This window comes from Equus asinus, chromosome 17, assembly GCF_041296235.1.
Source record: "Equus asinus isolate D_3611 breed Donkey chromosome 17, EquAss-T2T_v2, whole genome shotgun sequence".
In the NCBI taxonomy this organism is placed as follows: domain Eukaryota; kingdom Metazoa; phylum Chordata; class Mammalia; order Perissodactyla; family Equidae; genus Equus; species Equus asinus.
This window is the reverse complement of record NC_091806.1, coordinates 51,392,527-51,414,103: the sequence shown is the minus strand read 5'-3', so window position 1 is coordinate 51,414,103 and position 21,577 is coordinate 51,392,527. Positions and strand designations below refer to the sequence as shown.

The 21,577-nt window shown below is 46.9% G+C and overlaps 1 protein-coding gene across 12 annotated transcripts; it reads right to left on the bottom strand.

Annotated features, from left to right (window-relative positions):
- Positions 1–33: 33 nt before the first annotated feature.
- SIRT3 (sirtuin 3) lies at positions 34–21,543 on the bottom strand. 12 transcript variants are annotated; one of them, XM_044750443.2, is made up of 8 exons: positions 21,404–21,543; positions 15,982–16,173; positions 15,650–15,882; positions 14,612–14,650; positions 14,145–14,245; positions 6,737–6,898; positions 2,251–2,460; positions 34–598 (listed from the first exon to the last, which is right to left on the bottom strand). In XM_044750443.2, the coding sequence occupies exons 2-8, from the start codon at positions 16,026–16,028 to the stop codon at positions 578–580; spliced, it is 813 nt and encodes a 270-aa protein (XP_044606378.1). In that variant the 5' UTR covers positions 16,029–16,173; positions 21,404–21,543; the 3' UTR covers positions 34–577. The 12 variants fall into 12 exon arrangements, with proteins under 12 accessions (XP_044606378.1, XP_044606376.1, XP_044606379.1 ...); XM_044750441.2 differs by lacking the exon at positions 21,404–21,543 and adding an exon at positions 20,811–21,057; XM_044750444.2 differs by lacking the exon at positions 21,404–21,543 and adding an exon at positions 20,483–21,047.
- Between the last annotated feature and the right edge of the window lie 34 nt (positions 21,544–21,577).

The following is a 21,577-nucleotide window of genomic DNA, read 5'->3' as shown; positions in this document are numbered from 1 at the left end:
GTGCATTCCCTTTGAGACAAAAAGAAGGGATGCCCAATTTTTCAAATTTATTTCATGCCAGAAATGGAGAAGGAGCTTTCTCTAATTAAAAATAAGCCTTCTAAGGAGACCAACATGCTAGAAGACCCTAGTGCATTGTTTGGGACCGAGGACCACACTTTGGGACGTGACTGGGGCAGCTCAGCCCAAGACTGGGTGTTTCTAACGGACAGATGCTGAGCCTGCCCTTCACATGGAGACCTAGACGCACTACAGCAGATCTGGTCTGGGATTCCAGTCAGTCTGAGTTCAAGAGGGTCAGAATCTTTTGGCATTAGGAGCTTGAGCAGAGTGAAGAGCTAAAAGCACCACAGCAAAAAGGCAGCTCCTTTGTACCTGCAACCAGGTTGTCTCCAAGTGTGATCACTACCCTACCTGTCAGCACAGCGCTCACGACCTGGGAAGATGTGCACACGTGCTAGTTCAGCCACAATGTGTAAACCTGCCCAAGCTGTTCTTCAGGCACGAGGTCTCATCAGGAATGGGCTGTGACTTTCCCATGAAACCACTTCTGCTACGAGGGACAGCTGTCACCCTTCTATCTGTCCTGTCCATCGAGCTGGAACACAAAGGGGAGAGGGAATCAGTTATCCAAAAACACCTGGGCAGACCCACAGATCTCAGGGCCTGGATGCAGTTTTATAAAACGGAAGCTTTTCTGCCTCTTTGCAAATTCTGCTGTTGAGCCAAGTAAAGACATGCCAGCAGGGCTGGGCAGAACTGGGTGGCTAAATGGAGGGCCTCAATTAAGTAGCCGATCAAGATGTATGAAGGTCACATGCTCAAGGACATTCACTATTTGGAAAAGTAACTCAGGTTAGACTGTAATTCATCCCTCAGTGTTTATTCTTGGATAACAACTCCTTTTAAATAAATAACCCCCTAAAATCATAACCCACTTGACATAAATTACTATGAAACTAGAAAATAGCACAGGTCAAGCCCTATAGCACTACCTCCAAAGACACCTAAGGGGCTGCTTGACTGGTCTTGCTGTTGAATGGAAACAGGAAGTCAGAGGCAGGCGAAGAGTGCTGTGCAGGCAGCCAGGCGGATCTGACCCGAATCTCTGTTGCCCTGAGAGCAAGGTCTCTGCTTCCATCCTCAATGTGTAAAGCATAAGCCTGCCTCAGTGTTAGCTGGATTCTCTGCTTCCATAAAGTGACTCAGCAACATCATTTGGACATTTGATGGTCTTTATTTCCCCCAACATGAGAGGGAAATGGCACCAACCTACATCTTAGCCCTAAGAGCCAAAGTGGAATGAAAGTCTGGAAATAACAGTGGCAACAATGTCTAATATGTGTGGGAACAGTAAATGCGAAGGCTCATCTCCTTGATAAGCCTTGTATTCTTTGGTTCAATCTGTAGGAACTCAGGCTGCAGCGAGAGGCAGGGGCTTTAGCCATGGAGGTGAGAGGGAAGGGCCCTGAGGCCTGAGGCAGTCACAGCTGGAGGGGGGGTTTCCCAAGATGTCTATCTTGGGGCAACAAGACCCTCGGTTCTGGCAACCTGGTGAAATCCCCTTTGGGTGTGTTACACCTGCCTGTAATCACGACTCTCCTCTCTGAGACGACTAGACTCCAGTGCTCAACGCTGCCTCCTGCAGGAAATAATCCCTCAACTCCCAGCTGCACATGCTGGTTCTCAGGGAAACCACGTTTTCCGTAACTTCACTTGTTTACAGGAGGTTTGAGGTCTGGAGAGTGTCAAGGCTCTTTGGCTTTCTACCCTCCCTAGATTGTGACATGTCCGCGGCTCTCATGCTGATTATTTCCTAAAAGTGTGTGGTGTGGCTCCATCCCACACAAGCGAGAACTTCAGCTTCTCCAAGTTCCTGAGCCTGTATCACCTCAGAGTCATCCCTTGGCCTCAAGCTGTTCAGTGCTGCTTCATTTCAGGGAACACGAGGCTCTGCTGAGGAGCGGTGAGAGCACAGACTCCCGACAGCTCAGCCTGCTGGCCCCGCGTGCCTGCTCCACCGCTGAGAGCAGGCGCTGGGTGCCAGCTTCTCCATCTACACGAGGGACTGAGAATCGCAGCACCCGACTCACAGGCACACAGCCAGCCAGGCAATGCCTGGTGCAGGATTCGCAGCCAACATTAGCTGATCCTGCACTGTCTTAGCCAAATGGCTCCACACCCAGCGGACCCAGATCCCAGGGCAGTGAAGAAGGCAGGCCCTTGATGACCCTACTCAGCAGTCTGTACCTTTCCAGTTTCCCGCTGGATGAGGTCCTGCATCTCTTCCGTCCAGCCCAGAAGCTCCACCAGCTTTTCCACACCATGTACCACGTCCCCCAGCTGAACCACGTCCCTGCTGCGAGGACGCCACGCCAAGGGCCCCACCAGGTCCCGGTTGATGAGCAGTCGGGGCACCGAGCTCTGCACGGCCTCAGACAAGCTGGCAAAAGGTTCCACCTGGAAAATGTGAGCAGAGTATCCACCCTCTGCACCCCTCAGGACACTTCATGCACAGCCTCTGAGGCCTTGGAGGGACAGCACAGACTGAGGGTAAGGCCTCGGATACAGAGATGACACACCACCCACTTTATTTCTTCCAGTTGCCTTCCTGCTCTTTGGTCTCCATGCCCTTGTTTCCTCCTCCCCTGAGCCTCCCTCTCCTCCTTGTCCTCCTCCAGCTTCTGCGGGTGCTCCTCCCCAGCAATCACACAGTCTTACCTGTCTTCCTCCACCGTCTCCCAGCATGCCACTGACATGTGACATGTCACGCCTGTCTGCTCTCACTTCCTGAGAGCAGTGACCTGGTCCCACAGAGGGAGCCCCTCTGAGGGCTCCTGATGCCCCTGTGACCTGGCGGTTTTCCCACCTCTGCACAGCCTTCACTATCTGGACCTCCAGGGGGCCTAACTCGGGGCTGTGGGCTTCTTCATCCAGCTCTCAAGTGAAATTTTCACTCAAGAGTAGTAATGTAAGAAATGGATAGGTTAATAAATGGTATTGAGACTGGCTCCTTATCTGGGAGGAAAATGCTCAAATCCTGCCTTTCACTGAAAAAAAATCAAGTGAATTAAAGATTTAAATGTAAACAAAATAGGCCTTGAAGAAAAATTAGGGTTTATAAGTAAAGGAGAGGAGGACTTTTTAGGCATAACAGCTGAAGTCAGATAAGACAAGGGAAAATGAGGACATATTTGACTATGTGATGCTATCACACTGTCATCTACACACAACTCCCATGCAGAAAAATAGTTTTTAAACCTTATCACCATAAACAAACTGCAATAACACAACATGTGACAAAAAGTTTATATTGCTAATTGATCAGGTAATTTATAAACATTTTACATAATTTACGAATTTGTATTGCCAACTTGTGAAGAGAAAAAAATAACCCAGTGGAAAATGGGCAAGAGATACAAATATGCAGAGAGAAGCAATATGGTAGTCAATAAACATATGAGAAGATGAATGCCACTCCTCATTACAGAAATGCAAAATCTCTCTCTCACACACACTTGTTACTTTTGACCAGATTTGTAAAAACTTAAAGACAGGTAATATTTGGTAGTGGTGAGGAAATGGGAAAATGGTCAATCACATACTGTTGGTGGCAGTGTAATAGTGTATTTTTCTGGAGAGCAAGTTCTCAATATCTATTTACTACAGAAGTATGCATGAGTATGTAAAAATATATAAACATGGATATTCACTACAACATTATTTATTTTTTTTTGCTGAGGAAGATTAGCCCTGAGCTAACATCTGTGCCCATCTTCCCCTACTTTATATGTGAGTCACAGTGACAGCATGGCTGACAAATGGTGTAGGTCCACTCCTGGGATCCAAACCCGTGAACCCAGGCCACCAAAGTGGAGTGCAGGAACCACTTAACCACTTAACCACCATGCCACAGGGCCAGCCCCACAACATTATCTTTAATATAAAAACTGTATACTATTTATTTTTGCTGTTCATCAATAGGACACTGCTTAAATAAATTTTGGTATAGATCCATAATCCCTTGTCTTAAAACTCTTGGGGCTGGATGTGTTTCCTAATTCAGAATATTTCAGATTTGAGAAAACATGATACAGTTTACACCATAATTATGTCACAGCTCAGTGAGATGCAGAGAGCTCCGCAATCCAGCACACTGACATTTCTTCCACAGCATGTGAGACAGATAGTCTGTGAGCAACACAACAGGTAGCTGAATGCGACTAGCTCCCTGTTTACAGAGGAGCACTCTGCTTTGGGGCCTCAGGTGGCCCTCACATCCGTAGCTGTAAGGGATGCTGTGGGCATCTACAGGTGGGTCTCTGTGCACAGTGTTGCCCCACTTCTGGTTGAAGATCACCACATCTGTGCACGTACATAGTTGTATAGAGGAGACACCTGAGGCGACACGAGAAAAATGCTAACAATGCTGGTGCGACTAAAGTGATCTTTGCTCTATATATAATGTGTGAATTTTTTTAAAACAAAAACATGGTACTTTTATAATCCGGAAAAAAAGGCTATTTTCATTTCTCTTAAAAAATAAAGAGGCCTGGTGGCCCCAGTGTCCACACCCGGTAGCCAGCACAGGTCAGCACCACATGCCACTGACCACCACGGTTCACTGGCCCCTCTCCCTGCCCCTCCCATGTCCGTCCCCCCATCCAGGCCCAGTGTGGGCACCCCAGATCTGTTCACACTCCAGGCTCTTCCGTCTGCTCACTCTGGCACCCTAGTTCCTACCTCTGCTCCTACCTGGACTCCAGACTTGAAAATCTACCTAACCTGCTGCCCATGTCCACTTGACAGCCCCACACACTCAAATCGGGGTTCCAAGGCCAAACTCCCCTAAACTTCCCACCAGGCTTCTCCATCTCAGGAAATCAGCTCCATCCTCATGGCTGCTGAGGCCACAACCCTGGATCCTGTGGGTGTCCACACTTACCCATGGACTCCACCTTCACACAGGCCTGGGCCCCAGCACCCTCTCCTGGCTCCACCTGCCACCCACTATCCCACCCACATCACCACCTAAGGGCATCTCCTGGCTCTTCCCGCTCCCACAGTGTCCCCATTCACCACACAGCACCTAGAGGGACAGGCAGTGGGACCATCCCCACCGCTGGCTCCACCTCACTCACTCCACCAGGCCCACAGGCCACTGCTTAGCCATGGGTAATGAGTAAAGAAACCTCAACTAAACTGGATGGGGAAGTCCTGCAGGGAGAGCTCTCACCGCCATCACACATCATCAATTACTCCGAACAAGAAGAGAGGACCTTGCATCTCAGACAGGAAGTCCAACTACTTTACTACTGAAAGAAGATTCTCTCCCCATCCAGCAACAGCCCAGCCAATGAGAACCGCCGCAGGTCTGCCAATGAGACGCCGTTGCCTCCCTCAGCTGTTACTCTCCCCCAGTGGAGTTTCCTTTAGAACAGCCCCTCCCCATCCCGCTTTTTCTCTGTAAAAGCAGCTCCCCTGTTCATCCTCCATATTCGGCTATGGTTTGCCAGAGCATGCACATCCTGGATTGCAATTCTTTTGGCTATTCCCGCATAAACTCATTTTGAGGGTAAAGTAACAGGCAAACTTGCTTTTTAGGTTGACAGCTAACACCTTCACCTCCTTCAGCTCTTAGCTCCAGTGTTACCTTCCTAACAAAGCGTACACAAACCAACCAAGCTCATATCACTATGAGTCCCAGCCCCTCCTAGCCTTTCTATCCTACCTGTCATTTTTCCCACAACAGGTACACCACCTAACATACTATATAACTTACTGCAACATCTTACTGTGCCTGCCCAAAGCACTAGGACAGAGCCCAGCACACAGCAGGCAGATTTGCTGAATAAATACACAGTCTTGGGCCTTTGTGGCTGGCCAGGACCCCTGAGTGTAGGTCTTTCTGTCCTTTCTTCCCCCTTGGTGCCTCATCCAATCTGGCAGAGCTCGTTTCAGGGTCTCATTTCTTGCTCTCATCACATCATTTATAAATTTCCTGATTTTCAGATTCAGATGTAGAAGAGCTTCTTGAACATGTCCAGTGGTTGTCTCCCAGGCACCTCAAATACACAGGGCAGAACTGAACTCAGCATCCTCCCCCCAAATTCTTCCTCACTCATAAATGGCCCGAAGCCCTGCAGACCAAACCAGACACCTCCCTCTCCCATCCAAAAAGTGACGCCAGGCTCCAAGTCCAGCCGTTCCCTCTCATTGCCATCTCTCACAGTCATGTGGTCTGACCACCATGCCCTCAGCTCTGCTTTCTTTAGGACCAGCCTCCTGGACATCTGCTCACTTCAATCCCTGCTCCCCAGCAGTCTCTCTCATCCCGAGGATGACCAGCTACGTCCCTGGTCAATCTCTTCAGGCTTATCACTGCTTCTCCCACAAAATCGGTCTCTGTGATATGACCTGGGAGGCCTGCTCCCACCTCACCTCTCCCACACCCCTTCTGTTCTCCCTTCCCCTCACACACCGTGCCCCACCCACACTTACAGCACCTCCAAAGCTGCACATCCTCCCTTCTCCCTGTTCTCCTGCCCAGCTGCTGCTCCCTAGGCCTAGAACACTTGTGCTTCCTCATCAGTTGAATCCACTCATCTCCCAAAGGTAGAGACCCAGAGTGCTCCCAGAGAACCTGGAGCCACCCCCACCAGCCCCCACCTCCTCTGCCCAGTCCTTCCAGCCTCCTTCCCGCATACTCTGAGCCCCACTGGGCCTTTTGACAAACCTCCAGGGAGGTCCCAAGGATAAGCAGAAGATCTGCCATGGGGAAATCAATCACATGCAGCAAGAACCTCTGGGGCAGCGGCTCCCCAAAGAACACGATGTCTGGTTTCACAATGCCAGTGCAGACTGGGCAGCGGGGGATCCTGTCCACCATCACGTCGGCCTGGGGTAACACAAACAGAAAATGGACCCAAGGAAGATGTTGCAAAACACTTTAAAAGGAAAAGGCAAAAACAAATTCTTATTAAGAAATTTTCAAACATTCACAAAAGCTGAGAGAGCAGTATAATGAGCCCCCATGTACATAATGAACCCAGCTTCAACAATTATTGACATTTTAACAATTTTGTTTCATATAGCTCCCAAAATTTTGGGGAGGTTGGAGTATTTGAAAGCAGATCCTGGACGTCACATGACATATAGCACATCTAACACTGTGCTCTGCACCTGGAGTGGTTATCAAGGACACTCAGCTGCTAAGGAAATACTCAGATTACGCAGTCCCTGGAAGGCACTCTGAAGGCATTTGGCCTACAATAGGCATCATTCAATGAGAAAATCTGTCCCTGATTTTAGCTGAAGTGATCATGATATTGTCTCAGCCCTGGGAGATGTTCAGGTCAGCGTCAACTCACTGGCTGGAGTTATGAGTAACATTTGCCACAAACCATTTCCTTGCAGGCCATGGTAAAGTAGATGCAAATTATGATTATATCCTGCTACACTTGGATTGATGCCGTGGGCTAGATGTTAAAGGAGGAGACCTAAGGAAGAAGACACCTGGTTTTCTAAGATAAATCTTTACAGCTGATGCGATTTGTTTTAGCAGGCTGAACCCAGTAAAAAACAGCAAAAACACTGGACAAAAGAAATGGACTATTCAAAGACTTCCGACATTATCAGATATACATTAAAAACTATATTATGTTTAAATTAAACAAGACAGGATAAAAAAATATAAAAAATAATGTAGTGGATTTGAAAAAGAACCAAATAGAACTTCCGGAAACACAAAGTAAAGTAAGGAAAATTGAAACTTCATGGAACAGCTTTATTCTCTAAACAAAACAGAGTATTGACAAGCTGGAAAACAGTCCAGAAGAAAGTACACCAAATGCAGCACAAAGAGGAGCAAGGTGGAACACAGAGAAGAGTGACCAAGAACTGTGGGCAAGAGCATGACAAGGTCTAACAGATGTTTAATCAGAGTTCCACAAGGGAGAGGAGAGGAGATGGCAGGGACAAGGAATGTCTGAAGAGATAATGGCTGAGGATTTCTCTAGCAACAATGAAAGATATCAAACCACAGATTCAGAAAGCCTTACAAATTTTAAGCAGAATAAGTAGATAAGAGGAAATCTATATGGAGACACACCACAGTAAAAGTGCAAAACTCCAAAGACAAAGAGAAGAGTGTTAAAAATATTCAGAGAACAGACAGCAACAAACTGATTCTACAGTTTATATGGAGAGGCAAAAGACCCAGAATAGCCAACACAATATTGAAGGAGAACAAAGTTGGAGGACTGACACTACCTAACTTCAAGACTGGGTAACTTTAAATAAAGGTAAACTATTCTCTATACTATAATGCTGGATACATGTCATTTTAATTTGTCCAGATCTACAGAGTATACACCACCAGGATGAACTCTAATGTGGACTTTGAGTGACAGATGATGTATCAATGTAGGTTCACTGACTGTAACAAATGTACCACTCTGGTGAGGCTGTGCTATGTGTGTCCGGTGAGTATGTGGAAATTCTTCGTAATTTCCATTCAATTTTGCTGTGAACCTAAAAGTGCTCTAAAAAATAAAGTTTACTAAAAAAAAAAAAAGGTATCTTAACCATCCTAAAATTAATATGTAATTTCAACAGACCCAAAATAGCCAAAACAATCTTGAAAAAGAAGAACAAAGTTGGAGGACTCACTCTTCCTGATTTCAAAAGTTATTGCAAAGCTACAGTAATCAAAGCAGTGTGGTTCTGGCATAAAGACAGGCATTATAGCCCATGGAATAGAGAGCCCAGAAATAAACCCTCGCATAAGGTCAATGATTTTCAAAAAGGGTGTCAAGATGATTCAATGGGGAAGGGACAGTCTTCAACAAACGGTGCTGGGAAAACTGGACAGCCACATGGACAAGAATGAGGTGGGCCCTTATCTTACACATACATAAAAACCAACTCAAAAAGCCTAAACATAAGAGTTAAAAACACAGAGAAAAGATTCACAATCTTGCATTTGGCAATGACTTCTTGGATATGACACAAAACCACAGGTAACAAAAAAAAAACCCATAAATTGGACATCAAATTTTAAAACTTTTGTGTGTTAAAGGGCACTATAAACAGAGTGAAAAGGCAACCTGCAGGATGGGAGAAAATATTTGTAAATCCTGTATGTGATAAGGGGTTAATATTCAGAATATATAAAGAACTACAACTCAACAACAAAAACCAAATAACTCAACTAAAAAATGGGCAAAGGACTTGAATAGACATTCCTCCAAAGAAGATATACAAATGACCAATAAGCACATGAAAAGATACTCAATATCACTGATCATTAGGAAAATGCACATCAAAACCACAACGAAATATCACCTCATACTCATGAGGATGACTACTATCAAAAAAAACACAAAGGGGCTGGCCCGGTGGCTGAGTGGTTAAGTTTGCGCACTCTGCTGCAGGTGGCCCAGTGTTTCGTTGGTTCAAATCCTGGGCGCGGACATGGCACTGCTCATCAAACCACGCTGAGGCAGCGTCCCACATACCACAACTAGAAGGACCCACAGCGAAGAATATACAACTGTGTACTGGGGGGCTTTGGGGAGAAAAAGGAAAAAAATAAAATCTTTAAAAAAAAACAACACACAAAATAACAAGTGTTGGCAAGGACGCAAAGAAATTGGAACCCTGATGCATTGCTGGTGGGAATGTAAAATGGTGCAGTCACTATGGAAAACAGTATGGCAATTCCTCAAAAAATTAAAATAGAATTATCATATGATCCAGCAATTCCACGTTTTTTTTGTATGCTTTTTTGGTGAGGAAGATTGGCCCTAAGCTAACATCTGTTGCTAATCTTCCTCTTTTTTTCCTCCCTAAAGCCCCAGTACATAGTTGTATATCCTAGTTGTAGGTCATTCTAGTTCTTCTATGTGGGACACCACCACAGCATGGCTCAATGAGTGGTGTGTAGGTCCATGCCTGGGATCCAAATCGGCAAACCCCAGGCTGCCAAAGCAGAGTATACGAACTTAACCATTCAGCCATGGGGCCAGCCCCCCTCCACTTCTTGATATATACCCAAAAGAACTGAAAGCAGGAACTCAAACAGATATTTGTATGCTCATGTTCATAGCAGCATTATACACGATAGCCAAAAGGCAGAAGCAACCCAAGTGCCCATCAACAGATGAGTGAACAAACAGAATGTGGTATATGTTAAAATGGAGTCTTACTACACCTTAAAAAGGACAGAAATTCTGCGGTATGCTACAAAATGGATGAACCTTGAGAATATTATGCTAAGTCACAAAAACAATAAAATATTGTGTGATTGCACTTATATGAGATACCTAGAATAGTCCAATTCACTGAGATGGAAAGTATACTGGCAGTAACCACAGGCTGAGGGAGGGGAGAGACATAAGTTGTGCTTAATGGGAATAGAGTTTCAATTTGGGATGATGACAAAAGTTCTGGAAATGGATTGTGGTGATGACTGCACAACAATGTGAATGTACTTAGTGCCACTGAACTGTGCACTTAAAAATGGTTAAAACAGGGGCCGGCCCAGTGGTACGGTGGTTAAGTGCGCACCTTTCGCTTCGGCAACCTGGGGTTCACCGGTTCGGATCCTGGGTGCAGACACGGCACCGCTTGGCAAGCCATGCTGTTGTAGGCATCCCACATATAAAGTAGAAGAAAATGGGCACGGATGTTAGCTCAGGGCCAGACTTCCCCAGCAAAAAGAGGAGGATTGGCAGCAGATGTTAGCTCAGGGCTAATCTTCCTCAAAAGAAAAAAGGTTAAAACAATAAATTTTATGTTCTATATATTTTACAACAATAAAAATAATTTTTAAAAAGAGTATTTCAAATGTGAAAACAAATGTATGTGGTAATTTTAGGATTCCCACTAAAAGATTAGAAGCAAGTATATACTTCCCAAGCTCATACAGTGGAAAAAAAATGGAATGACTAAAAAGCTGGGAAAAATAGAGAGCACAAAACAAGATGGTAAACTTAAATACAAATATTTCATTAATTACATTAATGTAAGTGGATAAATCCTCAGTTAAAAAAAATTATCAGACTGGGTTAAAATATAGAACCTAACTATATGCTTTACAGAATAACATATCTAAAACATAAGAATATGGAAAGACTAAAAGCGGACACATGACAAAGACACCCCAGCAAATACTACACAAAAGAAAGCTGACATTGCCAAAGAAGGACTTTCGGGTCAAAGTAATTTTTAGAGATAGAGGAGGATAAGACAATGGTACATTTGAATGTACCTCAATTACTTAATCTCAAGATACATAAAGGAAATATTGACAGAAATACAAGTAAAAATAAATAAATCCACAGAGTGGGACATTTTTACACAATTCTCTTAGAATAACCAAAAAGCAGATAATGATATATAAAAGATTTGAACAGAATTAAACTTGATCTGGCCATATGTGCAGAACAAACCTTCAACCATTGCAGAATGCTCTTTCTTCTCAAGTACATTCTGAACATTTACAAAATTGGATCATATATGAGGCCGTAAACCAAATCTCAACACATTTCACAGGTCTCAGATCCAACAGCAAGAAGGACAAAAGAGAACTCGAATGCTGGGAGAGGAGAGTAGGGAAATGTGAACTGCTTGTAAAGTGAAGGATCTTTTATCATTGCAGAATGGCAGGACTTAAAGAACGCGGCTGTATCACTTTTGGCTGGTGGCCAGGGAAATTCACATGTCTCCTTATGGATAAGACTGGAGCAGGGATAATCAATGCAGGTAGACTTCACAGGGCAGGACCTCACAGAAGGAGAGGCAGTGGGCAGGGGCAGCGACCCCCTAGGCCCCCTTAGCTGGAGCCCCGCCCTGGAAGGGGCCTGTTCCAGCCCAGCCCTGGCTCAGGCCCCATGCACCTCCCTGGGATCTCCATTATGAACCTTCCAACCCGACCCAGGAAGACTCTAGTCCTGTGGGAAGCTTTGAGTTCTCTGAAAGATGGTTGTATCATTTAAAAAGAGCAGTTTCACCCTTTTTTATTCTGACGTTTCAGAAAGAAACAGAAGTGGGAGATAAGGGGGTTGGAGCGATTACAGTAATGTGGCTAGTTCCCAAAGGTCTACCAGAGCCGGCTCTCAATTTGTATTTAAAAAAAGTCTCCCAACTTGTTTGATTTTTTAAAAAGAAAGGAAAAAAAGCTTCATCCTTATTCATAGTGTCCACCACCTGTTCTCTGAAGATTCTGAAACTTACACTTGCTGCCCACACCTCTTTCCTGAGCTCCGGATCCCCCAGACTGGTGCACCCAGAGGACCCATGCCCAGGACATCTTCATAGAGCCCTTCCTCCCCCACCTCCAGTCAGCCCTAAGGCATCATTAATTCTGCCCCCTGGGCCTCCTCAAGTCATCCTCTTCTTTCTCCACTGCCCTGCTCAGCCCAGACCCTCACTATCTCTCACTCAAATTTCCTGAAAAGCCTGTTGTGAAAATAAAGGGAGCCTCCTTTAAAATGGAGTCGGGGAGCACTTACACAGCACCACTTGCCATACCTCACACTCCCTGACAGGAGGAAGCTCGGCTGGAGGAGGGAAGATTTTCTCCTTGCCCAGCAACAGCCCAGCCAATGAGAAGCCGTCACCACCTGAACTCTCACTCTCCTCCAAAGGACTTTTGCTCAGCACAGCCCCTCCCAACTTTCTCTTCTCCTCTTTAAAAGCAAGCCCCTCTCCTTTGCTCTCTGTACTTGCCTGTGGTTTGCCATAGTTTGCGTGTCTCGAATTGCAATTCCTCTGCTATTATCAAATTAACTAATTTTGCTGGTAAAATAACTCGCTATTTTATTTTTAAGGTCAACATCCTCCCCACAGTAGAACTATTCACAATAGCAAAAAGGTGAAACAACCTAAATTGTGGTGCACATATACAATGGAATACTATTAGCCATAAAAGGGTATAACACACAGTAGTGCCCCCTTACCCACAGAGGATACCCAAGACCCCCAGTGGATGCCTGATACCACGCAAAGTACCAAACCCTACAGTAGTCCCCACTTATCCATGGTTTCAGTCACCAGCGGTCAACCATGGTCCACAGGTAACTGAAACCATGGGAAGCAAAATCGGAACAAGGGGGGACTCCTGTGCTGATACATGCTACCACACGGACAAACCATGAAAACATGATGCTAAGTGAAAGAAGCCAGACACACAAAGTCATCTATTGTAAGAGTCCATTTACATGAGATGTCCAGCAGAGACAAATCCACAGAGACAGAAAGCTGACTGCTGGTTGCCAGGGGCTGGGGGAGGAGGGAATAGGGTTGACTAATTAGTGGGTATGGAGTTTTCTTTGGGGGTGATGCAAACGTTTTGGAATTAGATAGAGGTGGTGGTTGCACAACATTGTAAATGCACTAAATGCCAATGAATTGTACACTTTAAAATGGCTAATTTTACATTATGTGAATTTCACCTCAGTAAAACATAAAAGACAGGGTCCTGCGCCACTGGGTCCTGTGACACTTCAGAGGCTCATCTTTACTAAGATTTTCCACTCTATCCTATTCTACTTAAAAAAAAATCCATCTTACAGAAGTATCTGCAGAAGTACACGGGGGTATAAACATGGGTATCATTGCTGTATTATTTTCAGTAGTAGAAATTACAAAATCAAACACTATCGCACAATGTGAATGGCTAAGGTAATACTCTCTAGTTACTACAAAGAGTGAGCAGAGCTGCTGTTACGGACACAAGATATCCATGCAATTTTGCTCAGTAACAAAGCAAGTTGTAGAATATTAAGCTGAATGATCCCATTACTGAAAAAAAATTGTAACTGTGTGTGGGTGATGTTACATAGATATTTACATGTATGTTTACATATACATCTTTTTTTTAAAGGCCTGTAACATTAGACACCAACCTCTTAAAAATGGGCTCTAAGAGCTGGTTGGAGCGAGACCCATTTCCCACATATTTTCTGTGCTGCCCTAACTTACAAGCTTGTATTACTTTTCTAACTTAAAAACAAAGAAAAATATTTCCACATTATTACGGTTCGGTTGTCCTTTGACAGGATGCTTATAAAATACCACTTTTCCATGTCACTCCCACTGTGAAGTGCAGAAGGGAAAGGACCGACAGTGAGACGACTCACCCAGAAGTCCTCTCCTGGGGAGGGTGTTCGGCAGACAGCGCAGGTGGCAGAGGCAAAGGATCCGTGTGCTTCAATCAGCTTTGAGGCAGGGATGCCAGACGCTGAAATTCAAACCAAAGCTGAGTGCTGCTGCCTCCCAGGGGGATGCACAGCCCCAGACCACGACCTCTGGGCTTGGCAGAGCCCCAGGAAGAGTCACAGCCCTCAGGGGTAGCCTGATGTCCCTGCCTCATCACCCACTGACCAGAATAAGCACAGGGACAAGGGTCCCAGCTGGAGCCAAATCACAGTTAAAACAAAGCCTGTCAAAACACAGTACAAAAAATTTGATGTAAGTTCAGATAAAATGATATCCTATACCTAGGAAAACATTTTCTATTCTACAGGTGCCAAATAAAAGTGAGAAAACAATATAAATACAATAAATTTCCAAAGAATTGTGGGAAAACAGACAAAAGGTAACTTACCATGAAAGTTCTCTGTTACCACTGTCAGCTTCTGAAAGGCTGTGGGTGGACAGACACAGTCCCAACTGCAGGAGGCGTCCCACCATGTCCCCATTATTGTCCTAACTCTGCTTATGCTGAAGCCCAGAGCCAGATGCTCCCGCCTTCCCACAGGCCTGCCCTGCTGCATCTCCAGGAGGGGAGATCGTCCCCATGGGGCATCCACTGCTGCTTATGTGATTCCAAGCTGTGGAATCCTTCTAGCAAGGAAACGTTCTCCTGGGATCAAGTGAGTCCTCTTTTCAAATCATAAGACATGGCAGCCTGGCCAAGCTGCTGCTGGCTTGTGGAGAGTGGACCGCCAAAACCCGTCAGCATCACTCATGTAAGAAAAACGCCCCAGCAACTGCTTCTCTAAGTACATGGCCAGAGGCCAGGATAGTCTGTGAATCACTGGTTATGGCCACCATCTGGACACAGTCAAGAAATCACCATACATCAAGTTTCATAATACTAAGGAATTATTACTGATTTTTTTGTGTGATGATATTGTAGTTATGTTTTAGAAGTCTTTATCTTCTAGAGATACCCACTGATGTATTTATAGATTAAATGTATTATGTGAGGGGTTTGCTTCAAAATAATCTAGGGTGAGAGAGGAGGTAGGGGGAGGACTCAGATAAACAAGGACTGGCCGTGATGAGGACACGAGAGTGCATTACATTCTTCTCTTTATTTTTGTGTGCTCGAAAAATTCCATAATAAAATTTTTAAAAAAGAAGTCATCATATCAGATTAGCAAAACTAGAAGCTCTTGATGCCACCTTAATTCTACCCAAAGCTTACAGCCCGACAGGCACACTGGGAAAATGGGTGAACCAATGAAGTCCCAACAGGGACCCTTAAACACACAGCAGATGCTTTTATGGAGAACAAAAGCATGACTAGTTGGCTCAAAATCAGTCACAGGATAGGATATAAGCACTAGGCCTCAGCCCTGCAGAAACAGGCGCCCGTGCCTTCCCCGCGGGGGAGGAGCGAGGTGAATGGAGAGCTCACCTCTCTCGAGCCCATCGATGTTCTGTGTGTAGAGCCGCAGGAGCAGCCCCTTCTCATGCAGCAGTCGGAAGAAGTAGTGAGTGACGTTGGGCCTATAGTTCCCAGGGTACAGTTCCTTGGCCAAAGCGAAAAAGGGCTTGGGGTTGTGAAAGAAAAACTCGAGTTCAAAGATGGCCTCGGGGTACGGGATGTCATACTGCTGGAGGTTGCTGTAGAGGCCACTCCCAGGAGACCTGCAAAGAGAAGCAGGAGGCTCTTAGTCCTTCAGAGAGAGCGGGGAAATGAAGTAAACCAGGGGTGGCCCAGGAGGAGTGAGGGGACCCCAGGGCTACCTGAAGTCTGGAACGCCGCTGGGGGTGCTGATGCCGGCCCCCACCATGACCACCACCCTCTGGCAGGCTCTGGTTCGAATCAGCTCAGCCACATCCTGCAGCAAAAGCTTCTCCTTCCTACTGTTGCCTCCACTTCCAAAGATGCTCGAAGCACCAGCAGAAAAAGATATGGGCCTTCTTCCACCTGTAATGCTGACAGAGAAAGGAGAGTGCCAGGTAACCAACAACTATCAAGCTCATGCTAGTGAAAATGAGCACTGTCTGCCCTTCCACCATCCCCACCACTGAGAATGACCATACGCTTCTCTCCTGTCCCTGGAAATGACTATCCTTCTCATCATGGATGACTATGGGCTAAAACAGAAAGCAGTCTCAACTCAGAAATCAAGACTTATTTGGGAGCAAAAAATTCAGGTTAACGGGAACTGTGCAAATAAGGAAAGTATCATTCCAGAATTCCTGTTATCAAAGGCCAGTGCTGAGAGAATAGGGTTCCACAACAAAAGCTCGAGCCAGAGCCAAGAGCATCCCTTTGTGGGGCTCTGGGCACACTCTTTGCAAGGCCATACACCCTAACACACCTGGGACGTGACAAATACCGTGACATTTAAAGAAAGGTAAACATCTCAGGCTTTACACCAAATATTATCAAGATGAAAAGTGGGCTCTAGAGACCATTCCAGAAAGAAACATTCATACCCTGAAAGCTAGGGGTTCAAAGTGCTGCAGAGACTTCATCTTCAATGTTCACAGCCATGTAGGGGGCTGCTCATAGTATGAGGCAGCCAAACAATCACACAGCCAAGGCAAGGCCATAGGAGACCGCAGCTCAGGGCTGTCTCTTCAAAGCTCCAGAAAGCTTCTCAGGTCTCTCCAGAAGCCAAGAGCTGAGACACTCACAACAAGATTCAGTGTTAGGAGTCTGAGATGGTCTTCCACAGGAAAAAAGAGCCAGACACAATAAACCAGTTACAGGCTTCAGTGAGGCCTCTGGACCCAATAAATGACTCGACGCCCAGGAAAGCCACAGGAAGAAACAAAAGCAATAAAAATCACACAAAGCCCAGAGAAGCCCCTGAAAATGTCCCCCTGAAGCTGCAGCCATGGGAGGCATGTGGCACTAGAGCTTCACATGGGCCTGGAGGCCTCCTGAGTATACAGGTTTTCTCTCAGGCCCCTGCTGGGCATCGCACCAAGCTGCATAACCTCTTCATCTCCTAGTATCATGCTGGTGACTCACCCAGAGTCCAGGACCACCATCCCCCACTGCACAGGGTGCCTTCCTCACACCCCAAGGGCTGGTGGCCACCACGTCCATCCTTCCAGGAGAAGGCCCTTGATGACCCTCCCCCAGGACATCTCTGACGTCGGTATAGTGACCCCTCCACCCTGACAGGAAAAGAGATTCAACCAACTGAACTGATGACCCTCCCCAAATGAATGATGACTCTAAAGTGAATACAGGCATAAAAACAGGAAACTGAGAGTATTTCTTTCACTCACAGGCACCCTAAAAGCACATCCTTAGACATACATAAGGACAACCCAGAGCTTATCTCCTGGGAGTATGAGCGAACTCCCTCTCCTGTTTGCTCTCTTTCGGTTTTTCCTTTGCTCCTTGCAAAACGAACACTGCAGGATTCCTGCACAGATAGGTCCACTTTACACACTGTTGCTGGGTTTTCCCTGAAGCTCTCTGCTCCCCACGGGACCCCAACATACCCCACCCCAGTGACAGTTTCAACCCCCACTACTCCCTCTCATATACCCCTCCTCTCAGCCAAACAAAAGGACTCCCTGGTTCTTGTGTATGTCCTAAACCCAGCTCCCTCTGCCTGAAAAGACCTTTCTCCACCTCAGTATCTCCAAATCTCCTGGAGTCAAGGCCAGGGTCAAATGCTACCTCCTTCATGAAGCCACTGCTGAACCCCAGTGAGAAGTCACTTAGCCCTCCTCCAAAAGCTGACAGTATCGGCTCATTTTAGGGTGCCTGTCACCCCTGCCACACGGCCTCTCACATTCAACTCTGGGGTCAGCAATGGTGCAATTCAGGGACTTGCTTGCAACTCACAGACCACTTGCATGCTTCTGTGTTGTTGTCTCTCCTGCCACCCAAAGCATCATCTTGGTTTTCAAAAAAAACAGGCCTCTGAAAGATGTGTAATGAGAAAGGGGAACATGACAAGGGAAGATGTATGTGTAGGGCTGAGGGCTCCAAAGGAGAGTCCTAGCTCGCTGCCTGCCTCATCAAGTCACTCAAACACCCCGAGCCTCAGCTGCCAAAGCCAAAAGCAAGGGACAAGAGATGATTCTTGCAGTCTTGTCTGAAAAGATCTGTAACAGGAAACCTCTCAGCAAAGAGTACAGGAAATACACGCAGCAGGGGAAACAACGGCCCTCTCCTACCTACACTCCTGCGGAGATGCCCAAAGACTCTGAAGAAAGTTCTGCTGCCCCAAAGACTTCCATAAAAGCACGTGTCAAGGCAGCTCTTCTGAGTGACTTCACTCTTCTGAGTGAAGTCACTGAAATCTCCAAAGGGGGTTCTCTAATGAAAACTGGTCAGGCGGTCAGGAAGGAAAAGAGAAGACTCTGGCTCCAACTACAGCTATTAAATATCCCTCTTCACTCAGCATTAACAACATCTATTCACCAAAGGTCCTCACCCAAACATTTACCAACCCCCGCGTCTAAATGCAAATTACTATGAGAAATACAAAAGAAATGAGAGGGAAGTTGTGATATTGTGATTTATAAGAAATTTATATTTTGATTTTCATCTCCAAACCCCTGGAATTTCCTGAGCAACAAGAGCACTGGGAGCATCTTTTGTTATAATATTTGGTCTTAAATCCTCGGTTCCTGAAATCACTTCAGAGCCGTGAAGGTGACATGGGTGTCCGTTATTCATAACAAGCCCCTTTTCACCACAACTGGATTTCTGTTAATGAGGTGACTTCTGCAAATCCCCTAAGGATGAGGGCTGGTGGCCAGGGGAACAAATCGTGATTGGAGGGTTGGTGCCTCCATAAAACCCAAACGGAGGGGGGTTCAGAGAGCATCCAGGTTGGTGGACCAGAACGCCAGGCCAATGCCAGGTCCTGGGGGCCCAAACTCCCAGGGACAGAAGCTCCTGCATTTGGGACCCTTCCAGACCTCACCCTAAGTATCTCTTCATCTGGCTGTCCATTCATATCTCCTAACATGCTTTGTAGTAAACTGGTGATCTAGTAAGTGAACTGGCTTCCTGAGTTCTGTGAGCCGCTCCAGCAAATTCATCCAACCTGAGGCAGGGTGGTGTGAACCTCTCGACTATAACAAGCACAGGTGGCAATCTGAATTTGCATGTGAAATGGAAGCAGTCTTGTGGGACTGGGACCTTGTGGAACTGTGGGGAGCTGGTGCTATCTCCAGTTCAATAGCTTCAGAATTGAGTTAAATTTGTGGGACACCTTGTCAGTGTCTGCAGAAAACTGGAGAACTGCTTGGTGGTGTTGAAAAAAACACATATTATAGAAGTTATTGCCATTGTGGCATGCCTACTGAGTGCAAAGTGTTACTCAGGGTACTTGTGTAATTCACATCTACATGAGTAACACCTTTGCCACTAAAAAACACATGGACAAGTTTTTAACAAATGTCTAGAATGTACTTAAGGTGTAGAACTTCAAGTATATGCCACATGGAATTAGACTTACCGGAAGTAGGGGGACCCTGAGGAGCAAGCATGGGTGCCACCTGGGAAACTGAAACAGGGCGATTTCATACAAGAACCCCAAAATCAAAATGGCAGAACTCCCAAACTGCAGAAAACCTGTGCCAACAATCTCCTGTTTGGGGCAGTGGTAGATTTGTTTAATGATGGCTGGCAGTCCCTGGAACAGCACCTGGCAGATCAGGTCGCTATTCAGCCACGTCCCACGCACACAACTTCCTGAGATTATGGGCTGGAATGAACTCCAGCACAGCAAGTGTCTGTCCATTCCCTGCTCTACCCTCAGCGCCTGGAACAGAGTCTGTACAGAATAAGAGTTCAATAACGGTTTCCCGGATGAACGGAGGACTCCTCTATCTCTTTATTAAACTCTTCAACAATATCTTAGCAGCTGTGCAAGATGGCATCAAATGAATATATTAAACACTCATCCATTATCGGGCATTTAAGTTAGTTTCCTAAAAACTATGATTAACAACTATGGGCCTGAAGATTTTTCCGTATGTAAGCCCAATTCCTAGGCAAGGATTCCAAAATCTGCAATTACTGTCTAGAGGGTATCAACACGTACTGGTGGGGACACTAAAAATGTATATACCTCTGGACCCAGGAGTTCCACTACTAAGAATTTATCCCCAAAGTGGGGTACAAATAAGATTATTCACAGCAGCATTACTTGCAATAACTAAAGATTAGAAACTACTTCACTAAGAGAACGGTTACTTTATGAAGCATCACTACAAGGGAATTCCACAGGTCAAAATAAAAGACTGAAAAAGCACTCACGTTTTCAAACGGAGTAACCCCAAGACAAATTGTTACGTAAGAAGGCGAAGTACCGAAAACAATCCAATTAAAAAGGTGGCGGGCCAGGAACGAACAGGCGAGCACGGCTGGCACGCGCCCAAAACGCCCGCGAGGAAAATCACGATCCCCCGGCGCCGCAGCCTGGGAACCTGAGCCACCCCTCCGACCAGCCAGCTCGGGCTCCGGCCGTACCGCCCGCGGGAGCCCGCGCCTCCGGGTTGTGGGCACCGGCCGGCGCGGCGCCAAGGCCGTGCGTCTCCGCGCTTGGCCCCCCGCCCCGGCCCCGCGGAGACCACCCGGGACGAACCGAGGCTGCCGGGCCCAGGCCCGTTCACCTCCCGGGCCCAGGAGCTTGAGCGCGGCAACCACACGCCGAGGACACAGCGCCATGCTCCTCCGGGGGCCGTAGGCGAGCGCACCCCCGACGCTCAGACGCCCGCCCCGCGCGCTTGCCCGGCTCCGCGCGCCTTCGCTACACCCAGGTCACGCTGGCCCTTGCCACGACCCGGTGAGTCCGCGCCACGCCTTCGTCCCGCCTCATCACGCTTGCCCCCGCCCCGCGCGCCCTCGCCCCGCCTCCATCACGCTTGCTCCGCCCCATCACCCTTGTCCCAACCCCGCGCGCCCCCGCCCCCGCAAGCCCTCGCCCCGCCCCATCAAGCTTGCCCCGCCCCCGCAAGCCCTCGCCTCGCGCCCTCGCCCCGCCCCCATTACGCTTGCCCCGCCCCCGCCCCGCGCCTCGCTCCCGCGCGCAGGGAGCAGATTGGTTCCATAGTCGCCTGAGCTGCCGTCTCTCGCCCCAGAAACCAAACTGGGACCTTGCATTTCTGTCCTGCACTCCCACTTTTTTTCAATCGGGATGGTGATCGTGATGATAACTAATACTTTCTGAGCACTTACGATGGACAGGCATCACATTTACACTTAGTCCTGGCAAGACGCTACCAGAAGGTGCTATTAGTATAATGCCCGCTTAAGCTTGAAAAGCGGGTCACAAAGGCCAAGGCCACACAGCCAGTCGATGGCCAGCTGACCCCAGGCGCCCATCCTCTCCAACGCCTCAAAGGCACAGCC